Below are 24,693 nucleotides of genomic sequence, written 5' to 3'. Positions count from 1 at the left end.
GACGGTGCTAAACAGGACCAATGAGGCTTAAGCGTGATCTGCGCGAAGAAAGAGGAGGAAGATGATGGAAAGTCCGGTTATATAGTGATGATGGACAGAGACAAAGGACTATGGACTATTATTATAAGCAAAGAGACTCTTGGGAGTTGTTGATTTTTTGTTGAACATTACGTCAATGCTTTATGTTTAAAGCATTTTTTGTTCTTATTATATCTTTTCCTGAGCTGCTGTGGTTTCTTTATGTTAATAAAGCGAAGGAAGATATAGCATAATCCTCGCCTCCGTGTCCTTAATAGAATTGAAACTTACCGTTACGTAAGCTAGGCAAATTTCGATTGTTACCGGAGCCTAACCCCACAGCTAAAAGCCTCTGAGTGATAATCAATAGCAATCTTAGCAAGACCCAGCTGCTGGAGCAGTAGGATCTAAATGCAGATTTGTGCTGAAACTGCTTCAGAAACGAACCCCCCTTCTCCCACTTTAGACGAGAAAATCAATAGCGGTGGCCGCAGTCCTATCTAGATCGCATTATGCCAACCGAGTATATGTAAGAATACCCAATATCACCATTCATAGACTGCAAGTAATTCACAGCGACGCAGCTTGTTTACTACATCATCTTCAGAGGTGGGCACGAGCCACACCTATATTGAAATAACAAATCCAGTCTTAGACCCTCTGCCTCAGCCCTAAAGGGTTGAGAGGTCTAGCCCCTCACTTCATTGCAAGATACACCCGCAAAACACTTACGATCTCACTTGAATTTACTTGCTATTCCGAAATTACAGAAGATCAGATCAGGTGGACGCAGCTTTGTGGTACAAGCTCCTTCCATACGGGGCTCTCTCCCGGCTAAATCCATTTGAATCTTACTTCAAGTGTTTTGCCAGAAATCTAACAGCCCACAAGCCTACTCATACCACATTCTTCCCTGGTCTGATTGGTTGTCTTCTCTTGAGTATTTCTGATTTAGTTCCAAGAAACCCCAGGTTGAACATGCTCTCTATATTTGCAATGACATAATAAGCATTTTGTAGATCCTGTAGAGGTTTGGTATGTTGGCGTGTGCTTCAGTCACTGAACTGAATATTGCAAAAGAGAGCTGTACAGTGCAAGTGAGAATGATAGAGCAGTCTTGTCTGCTGGGGAATTATAAACCTTTCATTGCTGCAAGGCTGTTCAATTTTTTTCATAAAAGTGTGCAATTTGAGCAGACCAAGGAACACACATAGTGTTGGAAATGCATTTCAAATCAGTGCCTTTCTTAATATATGTACTACTAGCTATACTCTGCCACGCGTTGCTGTGGCTCAGTCTGGTTAAATGGAAGAGAAAGAAAAGAGTAAGCGCACGTTTCTGATATGTTTAATTTCACAGTGCTTGTGGATATACAATATGTTTTTGTGACTATTGTCTATATGCGTCCCTTGTAGTTGTTGCGCTGCAAGCAAATAGATAGGGTCTGTTCGGCCTTTCGATTAAAAACACGCGCTTATTGTACACGCGCGTGTTCGAATCCAACAAGGTGTATATATAAACACGCGCTAATGTTGCAAAGTGAACCAACTCCTCCCCCTCCCTCCACCCACTTCCCGGTCTGCCATCCTGACACCAACTGTCCATCCTAATATATGTAGACCATTGTCTCTATGGGTCCCTTGCATTTGTTGCACAGCAACCAAATCGATAGGGTCTGTTCGCCCTTTCAATTAAAAACACGCACGTATTGTACACACGCGTATTCAAATCCAACATTGTGTATATATAAACATGCGCTAATGTTGCAAAGTGAATCAACTCCTCCCACTCCCTCCACCCACTTCCCGGTCTGCCATCCTGACACCAACTGTCCATCCTAATATATGTAGACTATTGTCTATGCGTCCTTTCTTAATGTTGCAAAGTGAACCAACTTCTAATTTCACAATGCTTGTCGGTATACAATATGTTTTTGTGACTATTGTCTGTATGCGTCCCTTGGAGTTGTTGCGCAGCAACCCAATAGATAGGGTCTGTTCGGCCTTTCAATTAAAAACACATGCGTATTCGAGATGTGCGTATTCAAATCCAACTTTGTGTATATATAAACACGTGCTTAATCGAATCCAATGTTGTGTCAAAATTACTAAGCATTCGGTGAAGAAGTTTCAGAGATTTAAGATTTTGAACAAACGAACATTGACATTTTTATGTGTCTGTTAGGGCTTTCGATTAAAAACACGCGCGTGTTCGACCCGCGCATATTCGAATCCAACGTTGTGTCAAAATTTCAAAGCAATCGATGAAGAACTTTCGTAAATTTACGATTTTGAACAAATGATTATTTACATTTTTATTTTTATGGATAGATGTTATGGATATTGTTAAATTTCAATGATTTAATTTTTTCTGGGTTTTAGAAATTCGCAATTTCCTCTGATCACACTGGGGTTGGTGAGTCAGGAAGGAGTATTTTGGCCTAGTTGTCCTGTGATAACGTGTTGTCTTTTCTCTTTTCCTCTCCTCTGCAGACACTTGAGACTTGAAAATCAGAGTACCAGAATGGGTAGAAGACGGGCTCCAGGAAAGAAAGTGACAGCGCAATGTTCACGTGAATCCGTAAGAGCCACAGTCCCATCTTTACCTCTCCATGACGTCTCAACTTCAGGATCTCAAAATGATGCTCAGAGGGACCAGGCCCTGGAACTGCTGTCAGAGAACCTGCCCCACATTATCCTTCTATCCATGCTGGAGGAGTTGGAAGCCAAACTGGATAACTTGATGAATACTGTGGAGGACGTACCTTCTAGAGTCGCTGGGCTGATTAAGAAAATCTGGATAGAAAAGGATCAATGTTACCTAGATAATGGTGCAGTGTCTTTGGAGATGGTCTGTCCAGCGAGCATTAGAGATTGTACTGTTAGCCGGTCTCCTGTGACACCTCAACTGGACAGGCCAGGGGATCCGAGCTTATGTCTTCAGACAGTGTGTTATGATGGGCGTGCACCAAAGCAGGACTGTGCGCTCTCTTCTCCGTCTGATGTTCAAGTGCGTCTATATGAGCCAAACCTTTGTCTACAGCCAGTGTTTCCAGTTCGACGTGACCCACAGGAGGACCAGTGCTTGCAACCTGGGTTTCCAGATGTACATGAGTCGAAGCAAGATCAACGCATGCAGCCTGGTTTTTCAGATGTACACGAGTCGAAGCAACACCAGCACATGCAGCCTAGGTTTCAAGATGTACACGAGTCACAGCAGGACCAGTGCATGCATCCTGGGTTTCCAGATGTACACGAGTCGCAGAGAGACCAGTGCATGCAACGTGGGTTTCCAGATGTACACGAGTCGCAGCGAGACCAGTGCATGCAACCTGGGTTTCCAGATGGAAATGGAGTACAGCAGGATTGTCCTCTATCCCGGTGCCCTCCGACAGATCCTCCCGGCAGATCATTGGAGGCAAACCTGTATCTTCCCTCAGAATTTGTTCTTGGCCCGGCATCAGAGCAAGACCAGAGCGTACAGTCAGCGTTCCCAGAAGAGAGAAAACCAGATGGGCCCCTGAAGCAAGAACCATCCCCATTGTCTACTAATTGCTGGGACCAGCAACAGAACCTCTGCCCACACCCAGTATTTCCTGATGGACACGAACCACAGCAAAACCACTGTATACAACCTGCGCTCCCAAATGGGAACAGTCCCGATGATCCCTTGGAGGAAGAATTGATGTGTTCTGATTGCCAAGATCCCCAGGAGAACCGCAGCCTACAACCCGTGTCACCTGATGGGATGTCATCAGACGAACACTTAGAGTCTGGTCTGTTGTCCTTTGATGAGTTGGGGTCACAACAAACCCAGTGCCTACAGCAACACTTATGCTTGAAGCAGGAACTTCCTTATGCGCAGGATCCAAACGTGAATTACGAGCTAGAATCTATGCGCCCTGAAGCACAGGAACCAGAGCAGAAACACAAGCTAGAACAGACCTGTGCAGATGCACCGGGTTCAGATCAGACCAACATGGTGGAACCACTGCACACTGCTGCACTGGATCGAGAGAGAGAATCGGCGCTTCCTGAAGCGCAAAAAACAGATCAGAAAAACACGGTGGAACCACTACACCCAGAGGAGCAGGATTCAAATCAGAACTGCAAGCTAGAACCAGCCTGTACTGATGCAGAGGGCTCAGATCAGAACTACATACTCGAACCACTGCACCCTGAATCACAGCATCAACCTCAGAACTGCATGGCAGAACTGCTCTGTCCTGAAGAGCGGGGTCAGCCTGTGCCTCCATCATGCGTAGAACTGGACACAATTACTGCAGATGAAGATGCCCCCTCAGACTCAATGGAGACAGGACCAACACAGTCCCATTTATTGCCGTCCAAAGCCACCCCAGGTATGTGTTTCGCTATAAATGGACACGTGGAGTGCACTAACACATGTAACCTCTTTAGAATGCATATGGGCAGATTTTAGTAAGTCTCCGAGGGGATTAATATGGTTTGGGTGGAACCACCTGAGAGATACCGACCCCCGGAGTACGAGTACCCAAGGTTCAGGTGTGTCCCTGCACTCTTCTCTGGTTCCACACAGGACTGCATCCTTCCTGTGCAGGAACAGGCCTGGTTATGGGACTCTGCATGAGACAAATAGGCCAGTAGCTCCCGTCCTTCCTTGTTCGTCCCCATTCCAGGCTGAGGAACTGGAAATAGTGCTATTCATGGGAGGAATTACTGGCCGGAATCACACGTAATAGTCGGATGCAAGTGATGTGGTGTTCATTGAGAATAGCAGACATGCGCAGTCTGGAGAGGGAACTGTGTTTCTAGTTGCACAGTTACATTGGGTAACACGCAGTCGTCTTCAGATCCTGATATAAAAATCCTAGTCTGTATTCGGCCTCAACAGCAGGGCCGACCAGGGATGTTCTTATCACTGCAGGGTTCTCAAGGAGTGCACACCACCTCATGATAGACAGATACACAAAGTGATTTATGTGTCACTGGTGAGTTCACCCTTCCAACCTCCAGCTCAGTCTCAAGTGTGCTATGAATTGTTTTATGCTCAGACAAAAGTAGCGATGATCTCCCTACAACAGCATCCTGCCTTTAGCAAACTCTTTAAGTATGTAAAATGTCATCGCATCATGAGTTAGGGTTTGCACACCTGTAGTGCGAGTTATGGATTGTGGTTCTAACTAGAACTTGCATATTGCAGTGGTTTGATGAGTTTTAAGTTTTAACTATAAATGCACTTTACCCTTGTTTATTAAGCGAAGTTATTTTTTAAAGATCCATTAAGGTGTTATAACAAAACCAACTATAATTTCACTTTTATCTTATTCAGTGAAAATATTTTAGGGATAAAGTACCTCCGGCCACACATGATAAGGATATTGCATGTCAGCGAGGAGTTCCATAACTATATAGAGGAACGAGGTCGAAGGCAGAGGTAATTTATAAGGTTATGGGACTCCGGGGTGACTTGCAGTAATCTTATAATGTGCGCCAGGTGGTACTTTATCTCATATAATATTATTATTATTTCGAATTTTGTATAGCGCGTAGTTACCCTAGAGCATCCCATCGCTTGTTCCAGAACAACAGAAAGGTAGCAGTCAAGCGTAGTCAGAGGCATCAGTTAGTAAAGAGGTGCGTTTTGAGGAGTTTGCGAAACCGGAGAAGACAAGTCTCCGATCGCTAACTCAGGGGGAGTGCGTTCCAAAGAATCGCTGTGTTCACTGAGAATCTTCTCCCTCCCGTTCGTGCCTTTTTAACTTTAGGAATTTTGAGCAAATGTTTCTGATCTGAGTGCAAGGCTCTATTGGCCTTGTAAGGCACAACTAAATTCTTCAGGATATTGAAGAACCACCCAAAGACTTCGAGTTCTTCTGTCTCAGACTACAGAACCGCAGAGTCTTCTTGGTGACTTCAAAGATTAATTTTATTGGCTGCAGCTAGTAACAGATATCTTAGAAGTACAACACGGTGTATATTCTCAGGAGACTGCTCAACTTTACAAAACAAGTTACTCCTTTTATACTAAATATTGTGCTTCAGGCAAAAATTCTTTATTTACAATAAACCAATCCCATGTGTATACGACAAAAGTATTGCATGACAAGCCCACATTTCATAGTCCAGCCCACCAAGAATGACTTGGCAAAAACCCAGCACTCTTCATCAGATAGATGGTCGGGCCCCTAATAAAAATGGGAACCTCCTCATCGTAAACCAGGTCATAAAGCAAGGTGTGTGTAAGATTAGAGATAGTTGTGTGCAATAAAGGGTTTATGGTAGGTTGTGCCTTGATCTCAATCTCGATCGGCCACTGGGAAAGGAACTGGCCGCACAGGTTTGGCTCCGGGCAGTGGAGTCAGCTTGCCCAGGTCACACAAGTCAGCAAAGGTGTACGTGTCTCTAAGACTCGTTTTGGCCTTAGTCATCGGCCTATGTGAGGGCAACCACAAAATGGCTGCCATGCACCAAATGGAACCTGAGGGTTCAAGACGGAATCTGTGATTTCAGGGTGATCACGTCACTCTAACATGACGGAAATACTCGTATATAGTATACTCGTCATTCTCGGTCTATTGATACTAAAATCATGCTGATACGAACATGTTTATTGCATGGGTCCAGAATCCACGGAACCACAGACCTCCTTTTGCCCTTACATAGGCAATAACCTATACTCACGCTAATCTGAGTCCAGGTCGATATTCATAAATTCATTGAGATGTTGCTGTAGCATCATCCTATTACTTAGCTTGTCCCTCGATACAGGTCTCCTTATACACGACGTAGCACAGAGGCCACATATAGTAGGAGCACACTGTACGCACAGACAGAACAGGAAAAAAATGGCTAAGATTATCCCAATGACCATTAGAATCTTCCATCCCCAGGCAGATACCAGCTCCCAGAACCATCCCATCAATGACCAATCTCCTTTATCCACATGAATGGACTCTGAGATCTTGTGCAGTCTGGAAATAGCCTGGTACACTGTCGGAGCGTTATCCGGAATGAAAACACAGCAACTGGATTGGATCACTTTACATACCCCACCTCGGTCTGCGAGTATGACATCTAACGCAACTCTGTTCTGAAGAGTCATAAGACGGTCCGACTGGAGCTCAGCAGTCAAGTTACTAAGGGCACCGGAAGTTTCAACTACAGTGGACTCAACCACCCTTGTCAATTGCCTTATGTTCCTGCTGTTAACCATAGGTCCCCAAAACGGCAGAAAACCCTTCAAGAAATCTCCCAGTTCTTGTTCTGCAGTGTCTTCCTTGCTGAAGACACCTCTAACTACCCTTGTCTTGTGGTAATCTGCCGCAGCTGTGTAGGTGGGAGGCAACAGGAATGAAACAAGACATGTGCCCGAGAAGTCAGGGGGCAACCATGTGTACGCTCTATCGTAACAGACAAAGTAGGTACCCTTGGCTGCTAAAAACGATGGGGAAGTCCGGGACGCAAAAACATACGTCTCAGTGCAGATACTCTTCCCTAGCTGAGCTCTCGGATTCTTGCCATTACCCTGCAGACAGTAGTGACCCTGATGGGGTACAACCCAAATCGGGGAGGATCCTTTTGCTCGCTGGTTCTCACTCAGACTAACTCCATATCCGGTTACATTCCATCCAATATATGCTAGTGTCTCATCTCTCGGGATAGTCTTGTAGGAAGTAGCTCCTCTAATCCTATCTACTATACCCTTGACTAGAGCACTATTCTTTGGATTGTCTTTTATAGAACGTAGGGGGTGGACTTCACGAGCATAGATGAACATCGTTCTGTATGCCCACACAGAACCATTATGGGTGAATGGCAGGATCAGGTAAGGGATACCTTTATCAGTGGTATGAGGCATAAGACCGCACACCCAACAGTTAGTCGTGTTCACTACTAATTGGTGTTGGTGTAAGAGCTGAACGAAGGAGTTATTAACAAACTCTAATCTTCTAGCGGACTCGTGTTCAGGCAGGGGGTGAAAAGAATGTGAGGAAACAGTAAAAGAAGGTATAGGCTGTGCAGTGGGTGCAAATGTCACTTGAAGGGACAATATCACATATCCCATTAAAAACATCATTAGCTGAGCAACATAAAAAGGCACAATATCAAAAAACGTTTCTTGGTCATCATTATACACATTTTGACTTTAAAGTTCATCTCTTTAGCAGGTCTCTCCATCTCGAAAAACTCCATCCTCTCTAATAGCTGCTCACGGTGGTAGGGTGTTCTATGCTAAGGAATGCTTCTGTCAGTCCAGGGCAACTCCTTTAGACCAACCAGAACCTTCGACCTAACGTCTTCGGCTGCACCCCAAAGACTTGGGCAGCCACGACCCTACAGCTGAACCCGGATGGCGGTTCGAAAACAAAAATCAAAGTAGTTCCTCGGAGGAGAGAGAGCTGCATTTTCAAAAATAGCAAAGAAAAGGAATTTTATTTGTCCATAGTTCTCGGCCTCAGGTTATACCGGCTTTTTCCAGATAGTGTCTGGTCTTGGAACCAAAGTTCAGGCTCTGTAGTGTCCAATCGATTTGACGGTAGCACAGTTTTTTGCAAAAGATCGTCGTTTTCACGTTCAGAACTTGTCCCTTTTACACATGCATTGATAAAAGGCAGAAAACGAGGCACAGTCTCAGTCTCAGTCAGCGATACCCTCCCGGACCCACTGGTCGTACGGCAGAGGCAAAGGGACCCTCTTGCAGTGTACGCTGTGGATCCAGTTCTTCTTTCCTTGCACTCGTACTGCGGATCTCGTTGATAGCAGGACTAGATAGGGGCCGGTCCAACGGGGCTGGTCATTCTTTGTCCGCTGGAAGTTTTTCACTAAAACCCATGAGCCAGGATCGATGATGTGGCCTGGATCTGTAGAAGCCTGAGGCAGAGTATCGTGAACCTCTTGATGTAAAACACGAAATGTAGCCGTCGAATGATACAAATAATCAAGCAGTACAGGGTGTTCAATCTTGCTGTATTTCGTCGGCCTCGGCACTCCCCATATGTTGGCCGGGCGACCGAATACGATCTCATATGGACTTAGTCCCACTCGTGAATGCACAGTCATTCTTGTCGATAAAAGTGCTAAAGGCAAAGCATCAGACCATTTAAGACAAGAGCTTGCTTGTATTTTGGCCAGTTTCAGTTTTAGAGACTCTACTAGTCCAGCTGATTGGGGGTGATTTGCAGCGTGGAATTTTTGCTGGATCCCTAGCCCCTCACATACTTTCTTCATCACTCGTCCCACAAATTCACTCCCATTATCACTCCAGACCATTCTCGGCAAACCAAATCTCGGGAAAAATTCTTTGACAAGGGCTTTAGCTGTGGATAAAGCAGTGTTGTCTTTTAAGGCATATGCTTCTACCCATTTTGAAAAGGCACAAACAACCACGAGTACGTATTTCAAGTTGTTGCACCTTTCCATGTGGATGAAATCTAGCTGCAAAACCTCGAACGGGTTCGTAGGAGGAGCAAAATGACCAGCTGGAGTTGGGGTCCCCCTACCAGGATTGTATTTCAGACACACCATGCAATTCTTGACCACATTCTCTGCACACTTAGGAATTCCAGCGTTTTGCCATACTGGAGCCAACAACTTACAAATCCCTTTCACACTGATGTGAGCCATTCCATGCGCCATCGTAACCACTGCAAGCATGTACGCATCGGGTAACAACCATCTTTGATGCTCTGACAACTCAATCCAACAACCATTCGCATCCAATTTACCCGTACTCTCTCTCCACACACTCAACTCTTTCTCTGTAGCTTCAGCTTGAATCGACTTCACACTCTCTATCGTATCTTCACACATTCCAACGTCACCAACCCATCTTGCTGGACCCGCAACATACATTCGATTCATCACATCTTTTGCCGTTTCTTTCGCAACTTCGTCTGCAAACACATTACCACGACCAACATCGTCAGTAACCTTCTTGTGTGCACTGCATTTTACAATCGCGACTTGTAGTTGCAAAGTAAGTGACTCAAAAAGCTCATTCACCAACTGACCATGCTGTATCTTGGCTCCATGCGAAGTCAGGAACCCACGCTCTTTCTACAAGCGCCCAAAACTATAAGCCACACCAAATGCATACTGGCTGTCAGTATATATGGTCACTTTCATTCCTTTTGATAACACACATGCTCTCGTAAGTGCAATCAACTCTGCTGCTTGAGCTGAATTATGTGGGATACGTGCAGTTTCAACAATCGTATGCAAAGTCATAACAGCATATGCCGCAGTCGTATGACCATTCGGAAGCTTGAAACACGAACCATCCACCCATAAGGTACCATCACACTTCACAAGAGTAGTGTCTTTGAGATCTACTCTCCCTTTCGTTTCTTCTTCTGTCCTGTGAAAACAATCATGTTGTTCAGAAACCTCTGTTTCTGCTACAACCGGCAACAACGTAGCTGGGTTCAACGTGTTGCACCTCTTTATGTGCACATGACTTGCTAACAGTGTCAACTCATATCCGGACAATCGAGCACTAGTTAAGTGCTGTCTCTTGGTCCTGTTTAGCAAAGTGACCACTGCATGTGGGACCATTACAATCCATATGTTATTCATTACCAAACCAGCAGACTGTCGACTAGAAACAGCTGCTGCCGCCATGGCTCTCAAGCAACTCGGCAATGCTCTAGCTACCGGATCCAAAGTCGACGAGAAATATGCACATGGATGTTGCTTGTCCCCAAAGGACTGTGTCAGCACTGACAATGCGCATCCTTCTTTCTCATGGACATACAGTGTAAAGGGCTTACTGTAGCCAACACAGGAGCCGAACACAATGCCTCACGCAATTCTGAAAAACTTTTCTGACAATCTTCAGACCACGGAACGGGATTCGGTGTATCTTTACAAGTCAATGCTACCAAAGGTTTGGCCAATAAAGAAATATTCGGTATCCATTGTCTGCAATATAATGTAATACCCAAGAAAGCACGCACTTCTCTCTGTGTCCTTGGCACGCTCAATTTTGCAATTGCCTGAATTCTTTCTGGGGTCAGTTTCCTTCCCTCCTTCGATAAGAGATGACCTACGTAGGTCACTTCTTGTCGACAATATTGCAATTTCGAGAGAGACACTTTGTGATGCAAATCAGACAAATGACGCAACAACGACAAGGTGGCTTCTTTACAAATTTCTTCCGTATCTGCAGCGACTAATAAATCGTCAACGTACTGAATAAGGGTAGCGCCATCAGGTAAAACAATCGTATCAAGCTGTGTTTTTAAAGCCTGACTATATATTGATGGACTTTCACAGTAGCCTTGGGGAGCGCGTTTGAACCGGAAGCTTCGACCTCCTAAACAGAAGCCGAAAATATCCCTGCTCTCTTCAGCAATCGGGATGCTGAAGAAAGCATTCTTCAAGTCAATCATCGAGAACCAAGTTACGGAAGCTGGAATCATAGTCAATAGGGCAGTGATATCAGGAACAACTGGAAATTGTGGCACAACGATTTTATTCACCTCTCTAAGATCAATCACAAACCTGTAAACAGGTGGCTGAGAGGGGTCAGTACGCTTCAAAACAGGCAGAACAGGACTATTGCAAACGTTACCTCTAGTTTCTTCAATTACATCTTTTTCAATCAGATCATAAATGATCACTAGCAACGGTTTTTCACCTTCACTAGAGATCTTGTATTGGGGAATGCGTGGCATTTTAACATTGGCTTTCAATGTCACTACATATGGCGGTATTTCCAAAAGACCCACATCATTAGGACCAGTAGCCCAAAGAATATCCGGAAGTAAAGACAATTCTGTTGGAAGTTTATCCTTCAACAAATACATCGGGGAGACCACTTTCTTACCCAGTGTAAGTTGTACTCCCGAAGGAGAACAATACAATGTCGCATACAATCTCTTCAACAGATCCAATCCTAGCAAATTCTCACCACAACCTGTCGTCAGAATAAGGGGTGCTTCGAATTCACAATGTCCAACAGAAAGGGACATAGGACTAGAGATCGGGTTTCCAACCGGGGCACCAGAAAAACCTATTGAAACATTCGTCTCGCCAGACAAAGGTGCGCCAGGGAGTTTAGAGTGCATAATAGAACTCTTTGTAGCACCAATATCCAACAGAAAAGGCTCTGACACACCTGATGTAATTACCTCATCATAAGGTCCACTCTGATCTAATGGAACTGAAACAACTCCCTCTCTTTGTCTAAGGCTGTCCTAGCAATCATCACCTTCCATGTTCTCAACCTCTGCATAGTAGTCATCAGCATAGTATTGACTCGTCCTACCGGACACGTTATTCTGCTGATCAAAACTATTCATTGAATTTTGAGGCGGAAAGGGACGCGCGTTCTGGGGAAAATTTCCACGTCCTCTACCTCTGGGAGCTTGTTGAACACCTCGACCTCTTGCACCAGAAGCACCATTCATACGCTGTAACAAAATAGGGCAACTATACTTGAAATGACCCTCTTCCTTACAATATGAACATTGATTGGGGCCTACCAGAGAGGATACTCAAACCTTTGCGAGTTCCTCTGAAACTGCTGAGGTTGCTGATAGTCACGCTGACCACCACGAGGCGGATATGCTTGCTGTAAAAGAACCTTCGTCTTCAATTCTTTAGTTTTCTTGTCTACTCTATCCTTCTCATCTTTATCCCTATTTTCGTAGTACTGTGCAGTAGCCAATATCTGTGCTGAGGAGGAAACTGCCCAAGAACTCTCAATCTTTCAATTTCTTACACAGCTCGGGAAGCAAATTGTGCACAAACTTGTCGACGAACAACCGTTGACCACCTTCTGTACTCATATCTTGACCACTGTGGTCGATAAACGTCTCTTCAAACCTACTGAAGAAATCAGACACGGTTTCATCTTTCTTCTGCTTACACGCAGACAATTTGTCCCAATTCACTCGCATAGCAGGCATCAAAGTCTTCATATAATTAACGATTCTACCAGGAAGTTCTGCTACTAAAGGCTCAGGTTTAGCACCCCCAATTTGTCTGTCATTCGCAGCGCTAATATTAGTCCATGTGTCACCTAATTCTTACGCGTGGTCAGTATGGCGAATCAAACCCCACAAAGGCTGCGGAACAACATTTCCAAACAACATGTCTATATCAGCTAGATTCATAATACATGAGTCTGCAGTCTGAGATAATTCCTTATAGTACCCTGCAGGATTTTTACGAGGGTCAGGTAAGGTCTGTTTAACAGCCAATACTTCGGCTCTTTTCCATGGAACATGTACCCAAACACGCTGAAAATGAGCCGGCACAGCTGGCGGATTATTACCCGCACCAGCAGGTACCGCGTCTCTCCATACCGGAGGAACTTCTCTCATAGTATATTGGTGCGTCTTCTTTATAACCGATGGATCAGGCTCAAATAACAATGAGAAGGGGTCTCACTCCTAAACGACGACAACGTTGCAACTGCTTTCTCAACATCGGAACCCACAATAGTTCCCTTTGCAAACTCAGACTGTATATTGAACAACTCGGAAGGAGCCTGTCCCACATCATCATCTTCCCATTTCTCACGAAGGAAAGTACACACCTTATCGAAAACATATCTCTGCTTTGGTGCTTCCAATTGATGGAAGACATCCGTAACAGATTCCACATCATATCTTAAAGGACGAGTGGCCCATTTACGCGCCAGGCGGTCCAATATATCATTTTTCTCGCGAATCAGGCAGTTGGCTACGCAACTGTTTACCCTCCGATTCAGGGGTCGTACTATGCGACCCAAAGAAAGGAGTGAAAAGACTAGTAACAGTGTTTGTCATTCTCTGTCGAACAGAAGGAGAAGTCGACAAGACAGGAGATAGAGCAGACTGAGAAAAGGTCAACGTAGGAGCAGTAGTAGGGGAGGTAGCAGGAACAGGTGGAAAAGTTGCAGGAGTTAAAGGCGAAGCAAGTAGCGGAGCAGGTAGCGAAGTCAGTGGCCCTTGAGAAGGCTGAACCAGAGGAGTAGGGGCCAACTGGAGAGGAGCTGGCGACTGTGGAAGAACTTGAGGCACAACAATTGGGGGTTGCACAACTAAAGGTTGCGGAGGAGCTGTAGCACTTTGCACATAAGGGGGTGCGAACTCAATAAGTGTGACATTAAAGGATTTTTTTCAAGTTCTTTTGCTGCATCTTGCTGAAGAGGCGGCAAAACTGGGTAGCATTTATCAATCGCCATTTTACGTTGCCTGTGCAATTGTTCACTCACCTGCTCTTCTTCGTTATCTTTAAACTGTGTAGCAGCTTGCATTATCGAGATACCCTTTTCTCTTTTATTCCTCTTCGCTAATTTAATTTCTTTCTGTTTGGCTTCTTTTCGCCATAGGCGGAAAGAGTCAAACATCGCCGGTCGGGCTTTCTTCTTAAAGTCTAACCTCTAGATTATATGAAATTTCTGTGTCAAAACTACCATATTGGGGCCCTTTTAGGACACCGTCTTTCCTAGTATATCGGACCCATACCTCATTGTACGTGATAGGACCCACGCCATGCTTCACGTAGAGTTCATAGGTTGGAGTTCCAATTGGAGGAACCGGACATGAGTCCTCCAATCGGGAATCCCTATTACAACCAAGACAAAACAAATTTCCAAGTCTGCTAAGACCAGGCATCTTACGCCACTTCTCTTTGTTTTCTTTTCCTGAGGCTGCCGGGGTGCGTGACCACATCAAAGCCATCAGTTGAGAGAGGAGCGTTCCTGAAAACATCCCAAGGACCTTGAAAGGAAGAACCCTAGGAGTTGTCATTGCACCAATCTTCAGGATATCCAGAAGAAATCAGAAAAGAAACTGTTCATTGTAAATAAAAGCCTGGCACCATTGATCCACGAATTCTGCCTCATTGCTTCTTCTTTCGCCCTTCCCTCTCACACCCCCGTCGAGCAATCCGGAGTCTCTAGTTCTAATGTGAGGAACGCGGACTGGGAACCTTCACTGAATCTGTGTGGGCTGCTGCAGCTAAGAGAGAGTTGCAGCTGCTGAGAGCCCGCCTGAATTTGAACCTCCGGAACCTCTGCTAAATCTGCGTGGGCCGCTGCAGCTAACAGAGGGCTGTACCCGCTGAGTGCCCACTGTTGTGTCGGCCTGGTCGATACCATCCTTCATCCTGTGGGCCACCGTAGCTATGAGAGAGCTGAGTGCCCGCACCTTTGCCAACTTTGTATCACTGTGATTCGTCCTGTGGGCCTCCGTAGCTAAGAGAGAGCTGCTGCCGCTGAGTGCCCTCACCTTTGCCAACTTTGTATCACCGTGATTCGTCCTGTGTGCCACTGCAGCTAAGAGAGAGCTGCTGCCGCTCAGTGCCCGCACTTTTGCCAGCTTTGCATCATTGGGATCTGTCCTGTGGGCCGCCGCAGCTAAGAGAGCTGCTGCCGCTGAGCGCCCGCACCTTTGCCAACGTTGCCTCATCGTGAATTGTCCTGTGGGCCACCGCAGATACGAGAGAGCTGCCGCCGCTGTGTGCCCGCATCTTGCTCACCATTGTCGAGGATTGAGATAGCTGCTGCCGCTGTGAGCCCACCACGGAGCTGCAAGACGAGAGTCATTGCCACCACCAGCCCGGGCGGCCGCAGCCACGTGATGCTGCCGGTAAGAGCCCGCCTGTCCGAGAGTGCCCGAATCATTGTGGGTGCACACTGCGGACCCCTTCAGCCAAGACTTTTGGTCCCTGGGAGTCCACCTGTCACCGTCTCCGCTTCTTCGAGAAGCTGCGTGCTGTGTCCCCTTTCACTGTCGGGTATCTGGTGCGCAGTGGGTCACGTAGACCCCGGCCTTGAACTCAGTCAGTGTCACGTCTGGTGAATAAGTTATTGCCTTTTTGAGTCCCTACTGGTTTCTGTGCATTGTAGCTTGTGGCTGCATTTGTCGTGGATACCAGTGTACTGGAATCTTGTGACTAGGTGCGGTGGTGATGTTGTCGAAGGTGGCCTAGAGGTCCAGTAGGATGATAGTGGCAATTTCTCCCGAGTCAAGGAGGGAGTGGATGTCGTCGATGGCGGCGAGGAGTCCAAGCTCGGTGCTATAATTGCTTTGGAAGCCGGATTGGGAGTTGTTCAGGACATGGTTGGCTTCGATGAACTTGAAGAGTTGGGCATTGAGGGCCTTTTTGATGACCTTGGCAAGGGATGGGACGAGGGAGACAGGTCTGAGGTACTTTAGGTCTGTCGGGTCGGCAAACGGCTTCTTCAGCAGGGGGGTTGGTCTTGGCGTGTTTTCAGGCGGCAGGGAAGGTGGCAGTTTTGATGGCGCAGTTGATGGTGCTGCCGCTGCTCAATAGAAGATGTGATACGGGCAAGGATCCGGTGGGGCTCTGGAATGGATGCTCTTTATGGTCTTCAGTGTGTCATCTGTGGTGAGTGGAGTCCAGTTGAGCATGATATGTTGGGGTAAGGCCTTGTTGTGTGCGATGGTGGCAGGCATTGTAGCAGGGTCTTGGGTGTCAAAGCTGTCGTAGTTATGCCTGAACGTCTGGTGAAGAATGTGCTGAGTTTGTTGCAGAGGTCTTAGGGAGGGTGGGAAGTCTGTGGTCTCGCTGTTGGGCTTGGCGAACTCCTTGACGATGGCAAAGACTTCTGTGCTGTTGTGTGCGTAGGCGTTAATTCTGTCTTTGATGGCCGTTTTCTTTGTGGTTTTAAGGAGAAGGTGGTGTGCGTTGACAGTGGTTTGCTTGGGTTTCTGGGATTTTGTTGTGCCTCTATCTCTTCTCAAGTTGTCTGCTGTTACGTTTGGACTTGTGGAGGGCTGAAGCGAACCAGCTGGCTTTCTTGAAGTTTTGCTTGCCTGGTGTCTTATTTAGGGGTGCTGGTGTGTCGGCTCAGTTGGAGATCCATTGATGACGGCTGTGTGCTGCGGTGTTGGCGTCTGCTGGTGGTGCGGTCATGCTGAGAAAGTTGACGAGAAGTTCTTCGGTGGCCTTGTTTCAGCTACAACAGATAGGGGTGGGGGGGGGGGGGGGGTGAGGGTGGTGGTGAACGGTGGGAATGGCTAAGTGCACACAGTGCGGGTTGGTCCAGAGGAGTTCGGTGGTGTGGCTGTAGGTAATGTTCCCGCTGACGGAGAAGATGAGGTCTAGTGTGTGTCTGGCTGTATGGGTTGATGTGGTGACTAGCTGCTTGAGTCCGATGTTGGCGAGGCTCTGCAGTAGGTAGTCAGTGTTTTGGTCACTGGGGTTGTCCAAATGGAAGTGGAGGTCTCCGAATAGGATGCTAGAACCTGGGGTGCGATGAGGTCTACGATGGCTTTGTTGAAGGTCGGGTGGCTGCTGGGGGTCTTGTAGATTAGGGCCCACCCTTTGCCCGGGCTTAGCCCGGCGCAGCTCCCGCGCACTCCCGCGACGCGGAGGTCAGTGATGATTTTAAGGCGCCTCCTGGCGCGTCATCCCCCGGCGTCAGCTGCACAGCGCAAGGGCACTTGGGAGATGAAGTCTATCCGTGCCCCCCGATCTCCCCTCCTCTGCTGTCGCGCTGGTGTTGAAGGAGCGCCGACGGCAGGGAGAGACCGGGCGCTGCGTGGGCGTTGCAGTTTTGGACTTTCCCAGTGGCATGGACAGTGATTTTTCCCCCGGCGCTGACACACTTCTCTAACAGTAGCCCCGCTCCACCGAGGTCAGTGATGATTTTAAGGCGCCTCCTGGCGCGTCATCCCCCGGCGTCAGCTGCACAGCGCAAGGGCACTTGGGAGATGAAGTCTCTCCGTGCCCCTCGATCTCCCCTCCTCTGCTGTCGCGCTGGTGTTGAAGGAGCGCCGACGGCAGGGAGAGACCGGGCGCTGCGTGGGCGTTGCAGTTTTGGACTTTCCCAGTGGCAGGGACAGTGATGTTCCCCCGGCGCTGACACACTTCTCTAACAGTAGCCCTGCTCCACCGAGGTCAGTGATGATTTTAAGGCGCCTCCTGGCGCGTCATCCCCCGGCGTCAGCTGCACAGCGCAAGGGCACTTGGGAGATGAAGTCTCTCCATGCCCCTCGATCTCTCCTCTGCTGTCGCGCTGGTGTTGAAGGAGCGCCGACGGCAGGGAGAGACCGGGCGCTGCGTGGGCGTTGCAGTTTTGGACTTTCCCAGTGGCAGGGACAGTGATGTTCCCCCGGCGCTGACACACTTCTCTAATCCCCCTCAGGATATCTTCAGCCCCAGTGATACAGATATCAAAAGGAACCAGAAAGTGGTCAGTCCAAGGGAGCAGACTTGGGGCTCTCATCATTATACCATCCCAGCTGGCAAACACTGGATCCAATAAATGGCCATGCGTATGGGTGGGGGTGTGATTTAGCAGCTCTAAATAGTTATCCTGTAATTCCTGTTTAATCTCTACAGCCTCTTTCAGTCGAGGGAGACAGGTCTGAGGTACTTTAGGTCTGTCGGGTTGGCAAACGGCTTCTTCAGCAGGGGGGTTGGTCTTGGCGTGTTTTCAGGCGGCAGGGAAGGTAGCAGTTTTGATGGCGCAGTTGATGGTGCTGCCGCTGCTCAATAGAAGATGTGATACGGGCAAGGATCCGGTGGGACTCTGGAATGGATGCTCTTTATGGTCTTCAGTGTGTCATCTGTGGTGAGTGGAGTCCAGTTGAGCATGATATGTTGGGGTAAGGCCTTGTTGTGTGCGATGGTGGCAGGCATTGTAGCAGGGTCTTGGGTGTCAAAGCTGTCGTAGTTATGCCTGAACGTGTGGTGAAGAATGTGCTGAGTTTGTTGCAGAGGTCATAGGGAGGGTGGGAAGTCTGTGGTCTCGCTGTTGGGCTTGGCAAACTCCTTGACGATGGCAAAGACTTCTGTGCTGTTGTGTGCGTAGGCGTTGATTCTGTCTTTGATGGCCGTTTTCTTTGTGGTTTTAAGGAGAAGGTGGTGTGCGTTGACAGTGGTTTGCTTGGGTTTCTGGGATTTTGTTGTGCCTCTATCTCTTCTCAAGTTGTCTGCTGTTACGTTTGGACTTATGGAGGGCTGAAGCGAACCAGCTGGCACACTTCTCTAATACCCCTCAGGATATCTTCAGCCCCAGTGATACAGATATCAGAATGAACCAGAAAGTGGTCAGTCCAAGGGAGCAGACTTGGGGCTCTCATCATTATACCATCATTATACCATCCTAGCTGGCAAACACTGGATCCAATAAATGGCCATGCGTATGGGTGGGGGTGTGATTTAGCAGCTCTAAATAGTTATCCTGTAATTCCTGTTTAATCTCTACAGCCTCTTTCAGTCGCGCATCCTCAAAGTGAATATTCATATCTCCCAGTAGCATAAACTTACTACGCCTAAGCACCATATGTGCTACACATTCTTGCAGACTTTGTCTAAAATTGCCTAAACTGTAAAGAAGGATACCCGATATATGACCCTGAGGGCCAATTTGTAGTCCAAACCTGCCGGCCTCACAATTCTCTATCCCTAGAGATTCAAAAGAGCACACAAGAGGCGCTTTAGTGATCACTGCAATCCCCCCACCTCTTCCTGAGGGTCAATCCACCCTGGCCATGCTATAACCCGGCGGTAATGCCTCAATGACCTCAGGGTCTGAGTCCGCCCCCAACCACGTTTCTGTCAGGAAGAGTATGTCCAACTTCTCCTCTAAAAGAAGATCCCAAATTTGCAAACCATGTTTAGGGAATGATCTGCAATTCAGTAGGGCCCGTGGAAACTACTTGCCCCTGCCTTACATGCTAGCTCTCTCTTAGCTTTAAAGGAACAATGGGGGCACTTGGTGGACGAGATTACCTCCAAAGTGTGCCTGCAACAATCCGCAACTGCTGGACGTAATTCCCACAGCTAGCGCCCGTCATAGACTATAGGGACCGCGGAGGATTGAGCAGGGGGTAGGGCACTGGGCCGCGCCCGGTCGCGGACTGGCGCAGACAGGCTTAACTTTGGCGCAACTTCAGCGCGCCATCATCGCGCCCGCTGCTCTCGTCCGCTGCGCGGCCGGATGCACATTGGTATATGTGAGCCGTGCCCCGGAAGTGAAGCTGTAGGTGGGAGGAGTTGCGTCCCTCCGCTCTAGCAGCAGTCTAGGCACCTCATCCAAAGTTTATTTTGTCCAACAAACGCACAGGTCCTTCTTCGGATTAGTGGGAACTACACGACACACCTGTTCCTTCCACCATACCACAACTACATTTGCATAGTTGGGAGAGAAGGTGCCCGTTGCTGTTCCTGAGATTTGTCTGTAATACCTATAGTTAAATATGAAAATATTGTTATTTAGGCAAAAGTCATGGTCCTAAGCATCCATGTATAGTCATATGGAGATATTGGTCTATTGCAAAAAGCGTGTTCGTAGGCTCTTAGACCTTGCATGTGTTGTATGCATAATTAGCAAGATCACATCCTAGGTAATTGTCAAATATTATTGTCGCCTGTGTATATCTTTTGTGGTGGGAAATTCTCTCCATCTATACAATATGATGGGAGGCTCTCCACAAGAATCAGCAATAAAAGGTTTTAGTTTATGGCTGTGCTTTCCAGTGAGCTATTGTTGGAGGGCACTATACGCCCCCCTTGTTCTTGCATACATTTGTTAGAAGGTAAAAGCATGGTACAGAAGGTAGTGTTTTACACAAATGAAAATGTTGCCATTCCCTTTTCACAACAATCCGTATTTAAATAATTATTGAAAAGCCTTTTGGTTCATAATTGCAAACAATCATTAAAACCACATTCTTGCCCCTTATCGGATGACATTGGTACTTATGTTGTCGTTACGTAATGTGTTATTGGCCTCCCTTTGTCCGTTACTCAAGTTGGATCTGATTCTTCCCTTCTTGCCTTGACTGGTGAACAATTTATTTGAACAAGTCTTTGGCGACCGAGTCACTAAAGACATCCAGATTACCATGAGGCAAGGAGGAGTTATATGTAGCTTGCTTTTTGAAGCGAGTTAGGCTTCCCCGATCTATCTGTGCCCCCTTTCCGAGCAACGCTTCCCGCTCTTTCGTTGCACATATATTTCCATCATCCAGACCAGCCGATGTCATGAAGTATCAGCGTCTCTTGAACTCAAGTCATGTTTTCTGTATTGGGCTCCCCCTATTCTCATGTTCATTGGCTTGGGCCTGATTTTATGTTGATATCTTAGAAATGGATATATGTCAATTCTACATGAACTGTAATCTAAGTCCCTACTGGGGCAGAAATATTACCCAAGGTTCTGGATATTTAGTTCATCCATTGTCAGTTAATGTTGTGATGAGTTAATAATCATATCTCGCCTTGCTCTATCTCCTTTCTCTTCCTATGGGGTGAGTTAGCTTTTTGTCTTCCATTTGCTCTTTCCTGTCTTTCTCTTCCTCTGTTTGTGCCTCTTGCTTTTGTTTTTCCTTTTTTATAATATTCCATTGTCCGTCCTTGTCTCAGTAACCCGTACTCAGTGAAAAAAGTGGCAAGTAGGTTTTTTTTCTCTGTAGTTGCTAGCAGAGTCGTCTGAGTCACCTTCTGAGCTTGATTCCTCGTCTTTGTGTCAATGTAATTTTGACCGCTCTCCTTACTTATTCGTATCATCTTACAAAGTTTAAGACTCTTCCAGGACAGTAGTCTTGCTTTTCCCTTTTGAATTTCCTCTTTTGTAGCTATTACCTCTTTCTTATCACTTGTTCGTCATTCTCGTTGTCCTTAAGTTCAGCTCTTATATTCAAGGGCAACAAATGTCAGGTTGGAGAACTCCATCGGACGGCAGACTTAGAACTGTAACAAAAAAATAAGTTAGCAGGCCTTTTCCATCTATGAACTCATGATCTGGAACAACATCCCTGTATCCATCAGGACCGCCCGACATTGCTCCCGTGTAGGAAAGAGTTGAGGACTCACTTCTTTAAAAATAACTTATGCTCATTCTTGGCTCTAGCTTTAGTCTAAGTTTGCAGTATAGAAATAACATATAGATACATACATAAAGAAGCTGGCCTAGCCTACACTAACGTTTGAATACTTTAAAAAAAACTCTTGTGAAAATGTTCATGGGAGAGTTGAGAATGGTTATCCCACCAGAGCACCCCTGACATCCAGTTAAGATTTTAATGTTGTCTTATCATGAGTAACAAGTCCACCTTTTAAGCCACTACATCACTGCAAGCCTTAATGGAGATAGTTGTCCACCTAGTAGCAGTCACTTCCTCAAACAGTTAGCAAACGACACACCCCATAAGTAGATGAACAGTTCCTGCAAGTTTACAAAGACAAAGTTGAATATGCATCCAGTGTTAAACATGCACTCCTGCTCTACATTATCAGAATTGAAAAGGTATGAAAAATAAGACTGGTTTTTGCACCGGCACAATTTGGCATATGGTTTTCTACTCGTGCGGAGACATGGGGTGGGCGAAATTTGCGTAGTCATATTACGCAAAGCTCAGCGAAAAAAATCTCCGTGAGCACGCAGAATTCTGCGAACACACGGAATTGATTCTGCTGCCCGTACACAATGCTTTTTTCCTGTTCGCGAATGCTGTTTGCGTGCTCGGGGGGAAATATCTTGCAAACACACATTTTGAAAGCGTGAACAAGCAAAAAATTCTGCGAAGTTGCGGATCGCTGAAGTTTTGACAATTCGACAACTGCCGCAAGTGGAACTGAATTTACCGCCCAGGCCTAGCGGAGATACCACATAGAAATACCACAGGCTGAGTCCACGTGTGATAAAGATGCATCCATGGCTTTTCTACCCAACATAGCTCTAGTAGATATTTGTAAAGCAGAAACATGTGGTTCTGTGCATTCTCTAGAATGAGCCTGGCTGCGGCATTCTGGACCTTACCGATTCTTTTAAGTTATTGCACAACCTGTGATGTGCCACGGCTTGCTGCAAATGGAAAATGTTACTCTCTTGCAATTACTATCAGCTTGTCATGTTGCAGGCTCACATGCATCACCCACTTGCTTAATGGTTGGAAAGTATATAGGTTGCTCAGATAAAGCAGTTTATTTTTTTTATTTTACACATATAAGCAGTTGTACTCCGATGGAGAAAACAACACAATGATTTTAATTGGAGTCTGCGCGCGGATGCATTATGCCTTTCTGCTATGGGATCCCGAGTCGTTCTCCAGATCAAAACTCAATCTTAAATTAATTATTTTTAGTAGTCAGAACCCACCCATGAGAGATCACCACATATGAACTGTAGTACTACAAGCAGCAAATGATTGTTTACAGGTAGTAACATTGTCCTTCCTTCCTAGATATTACTGTCCACCTTTCTCATAATATAACCGTGCATTTCTTTCAAGAAATATTTCCCGTGTATAATTCTCAGTGTTCATTTCATTCTGCAGCACAGCAGCCGACGACAGAAAGTATGGATGGGAAAGAGAAACGTAAAGCTTCTGGAGGAAGGAAGAATTTTGCTTGTAAAATGAATGAAGGAAAACACCAAGGAATACACAGGAGGGAGAATTGTAACAATAAAACACTACTTGCAAGGCAGGAAAGAATAGGCACCGGCCTAAGAGCTTATGCCTGTGCTGAGTGTAAGAAGACATTTACTGGAAAGACGCATCTCTTACTGCACAAACAAACACACACAGATCGGTATCCCTACACTGAGCATGAAATGAGGTTTGCTGATAAGGCAACACATGAAAAAACTCACAAAGGAGAGCAGCCCTTTCACTGCAATATCTGTGAGAAAAGCTTTACTCAGAAGGGAAATCTTCTAAAACATCAAAGAACTCACACAGGAGAGAGACCTTATCACTGCACTGTGTGTGAGAAGAGGTTTTCTCGAAAGGGGACCCTTGTACGGCATCAAAGCTTACACACAGGAGAGAGACCTTATCACTGCACTGTGTGTTCCAAAAGGTTTTCTTGGAAGGCGAGCCTTGTACAGCATCAAAGCGTACACACAGGAGAGAGGCCTTATCAGTGCACTGTGTGTTCCAAAAGGTTTTCTCGGAAGGCGAGCCTTGTACAGCATCAAAGCGTACACACAGTAGAGAGGCCTTATCACTGCACTGTGTGTTCCAAGGGCTTTACTCTCAACGCAGACCTTGTACGGCATCAAAGCATACACACAGGAGAGAAGCCTTATCCCTGCACTGTGTGTTCCAAGAGGTTTTCTCGGAAGGAGACCCTTGTACGGCATCAAAGCGTACACACAGGAGAGAAGCCATATCACTGCAATGTGTGTTCCAAACCCTTTCCTCATAAGGCAAACCTTGTACTGCATCAAAGAACTCACACAGGAGAGAGGCCTTATCACTGCACTGTGTGTAGCAAGAGGTTTTCTCAGAAGGCGAGCCTTGTACAGCATCAAAGCGTACACACAGGGCAGAGGCTTTATCACTGCACTGTGTGTTCCAAAAGGTTTGCTCGGAAGGCGAGCCTTGTACAGCATCAAAGCCTACACACAGGAGAGAGGCCTTATCACTGCACTGTGTGTTCCAAGGGCTTTACTCTCAAGGCAGCCCTTGTAAGCCATCAAAGCGTACACACAGGAGAGAGGCCTTATCACTGCACTGTGTGTTCCAAGAGATTTTCTCAGAAGGGGACCCTTGTACGCCATCAAGTCACACACACAGGACAGAAGCTTTATCACTGCACTGTGTGTAGCAAGAGCTTTGATCTTAAGGCAAGCCTTGTACGCCATCAAAGAACACACATGCGACGGCCATGACGCCGTACAGGATATGGAAACTGCTGTAAACAAAAGGTGGTGCTCAGCAGCATCAAGTAACACATACAAGATGGAAGCCTTCTCGAAGCACTGCCAAAAAACCTACAT

General features: G+C 46.5%; 1 protein-coding gene across 1 annotated transcript; it reads left to right on the top strand.

Moving 5' to 3' along the window:
• The first annotated feature begins 2,515 nt into the window (after positions 1–2,515).
• Positions 2,516–24,585, top strand: LOC147736718 (uncharacterized). The gene is made up of 2 exons (XM_086953815.1): positions 2,516–4,378; positions 23,246–24,585. The coding sequence occupies exons 1-2, from the start codon at positions 2,542–2,544 to the stop codon at positions 24,583–24,585; spliced, it is 3,177 nt and encodes a 1,058-aa protein (XP_086809941.1). The 5' UTR covers positions 2,516–2,541.
• Positions 24,586–24,693: the final 108 nt, after the last annotated feature.

This window comes from Lissotriton vulgaris, chromosome 1_2 (genome assembly GCF_964263255.1).
Source record: "Lissotriton vulgaris chromosome 1_2, aLisVul1.2, whole genome shotgun sequence".
NCBI lineage: Eukaryota > Metazoa > Chordata > Amphibia > Caudata > Salamandridae > Lissotriton > Lissotriton vulgaris.
Note: the sequence above shows the minus strand (reverse complement) of the source record. Positions and strands in the feature narration are given on the sequence as shown.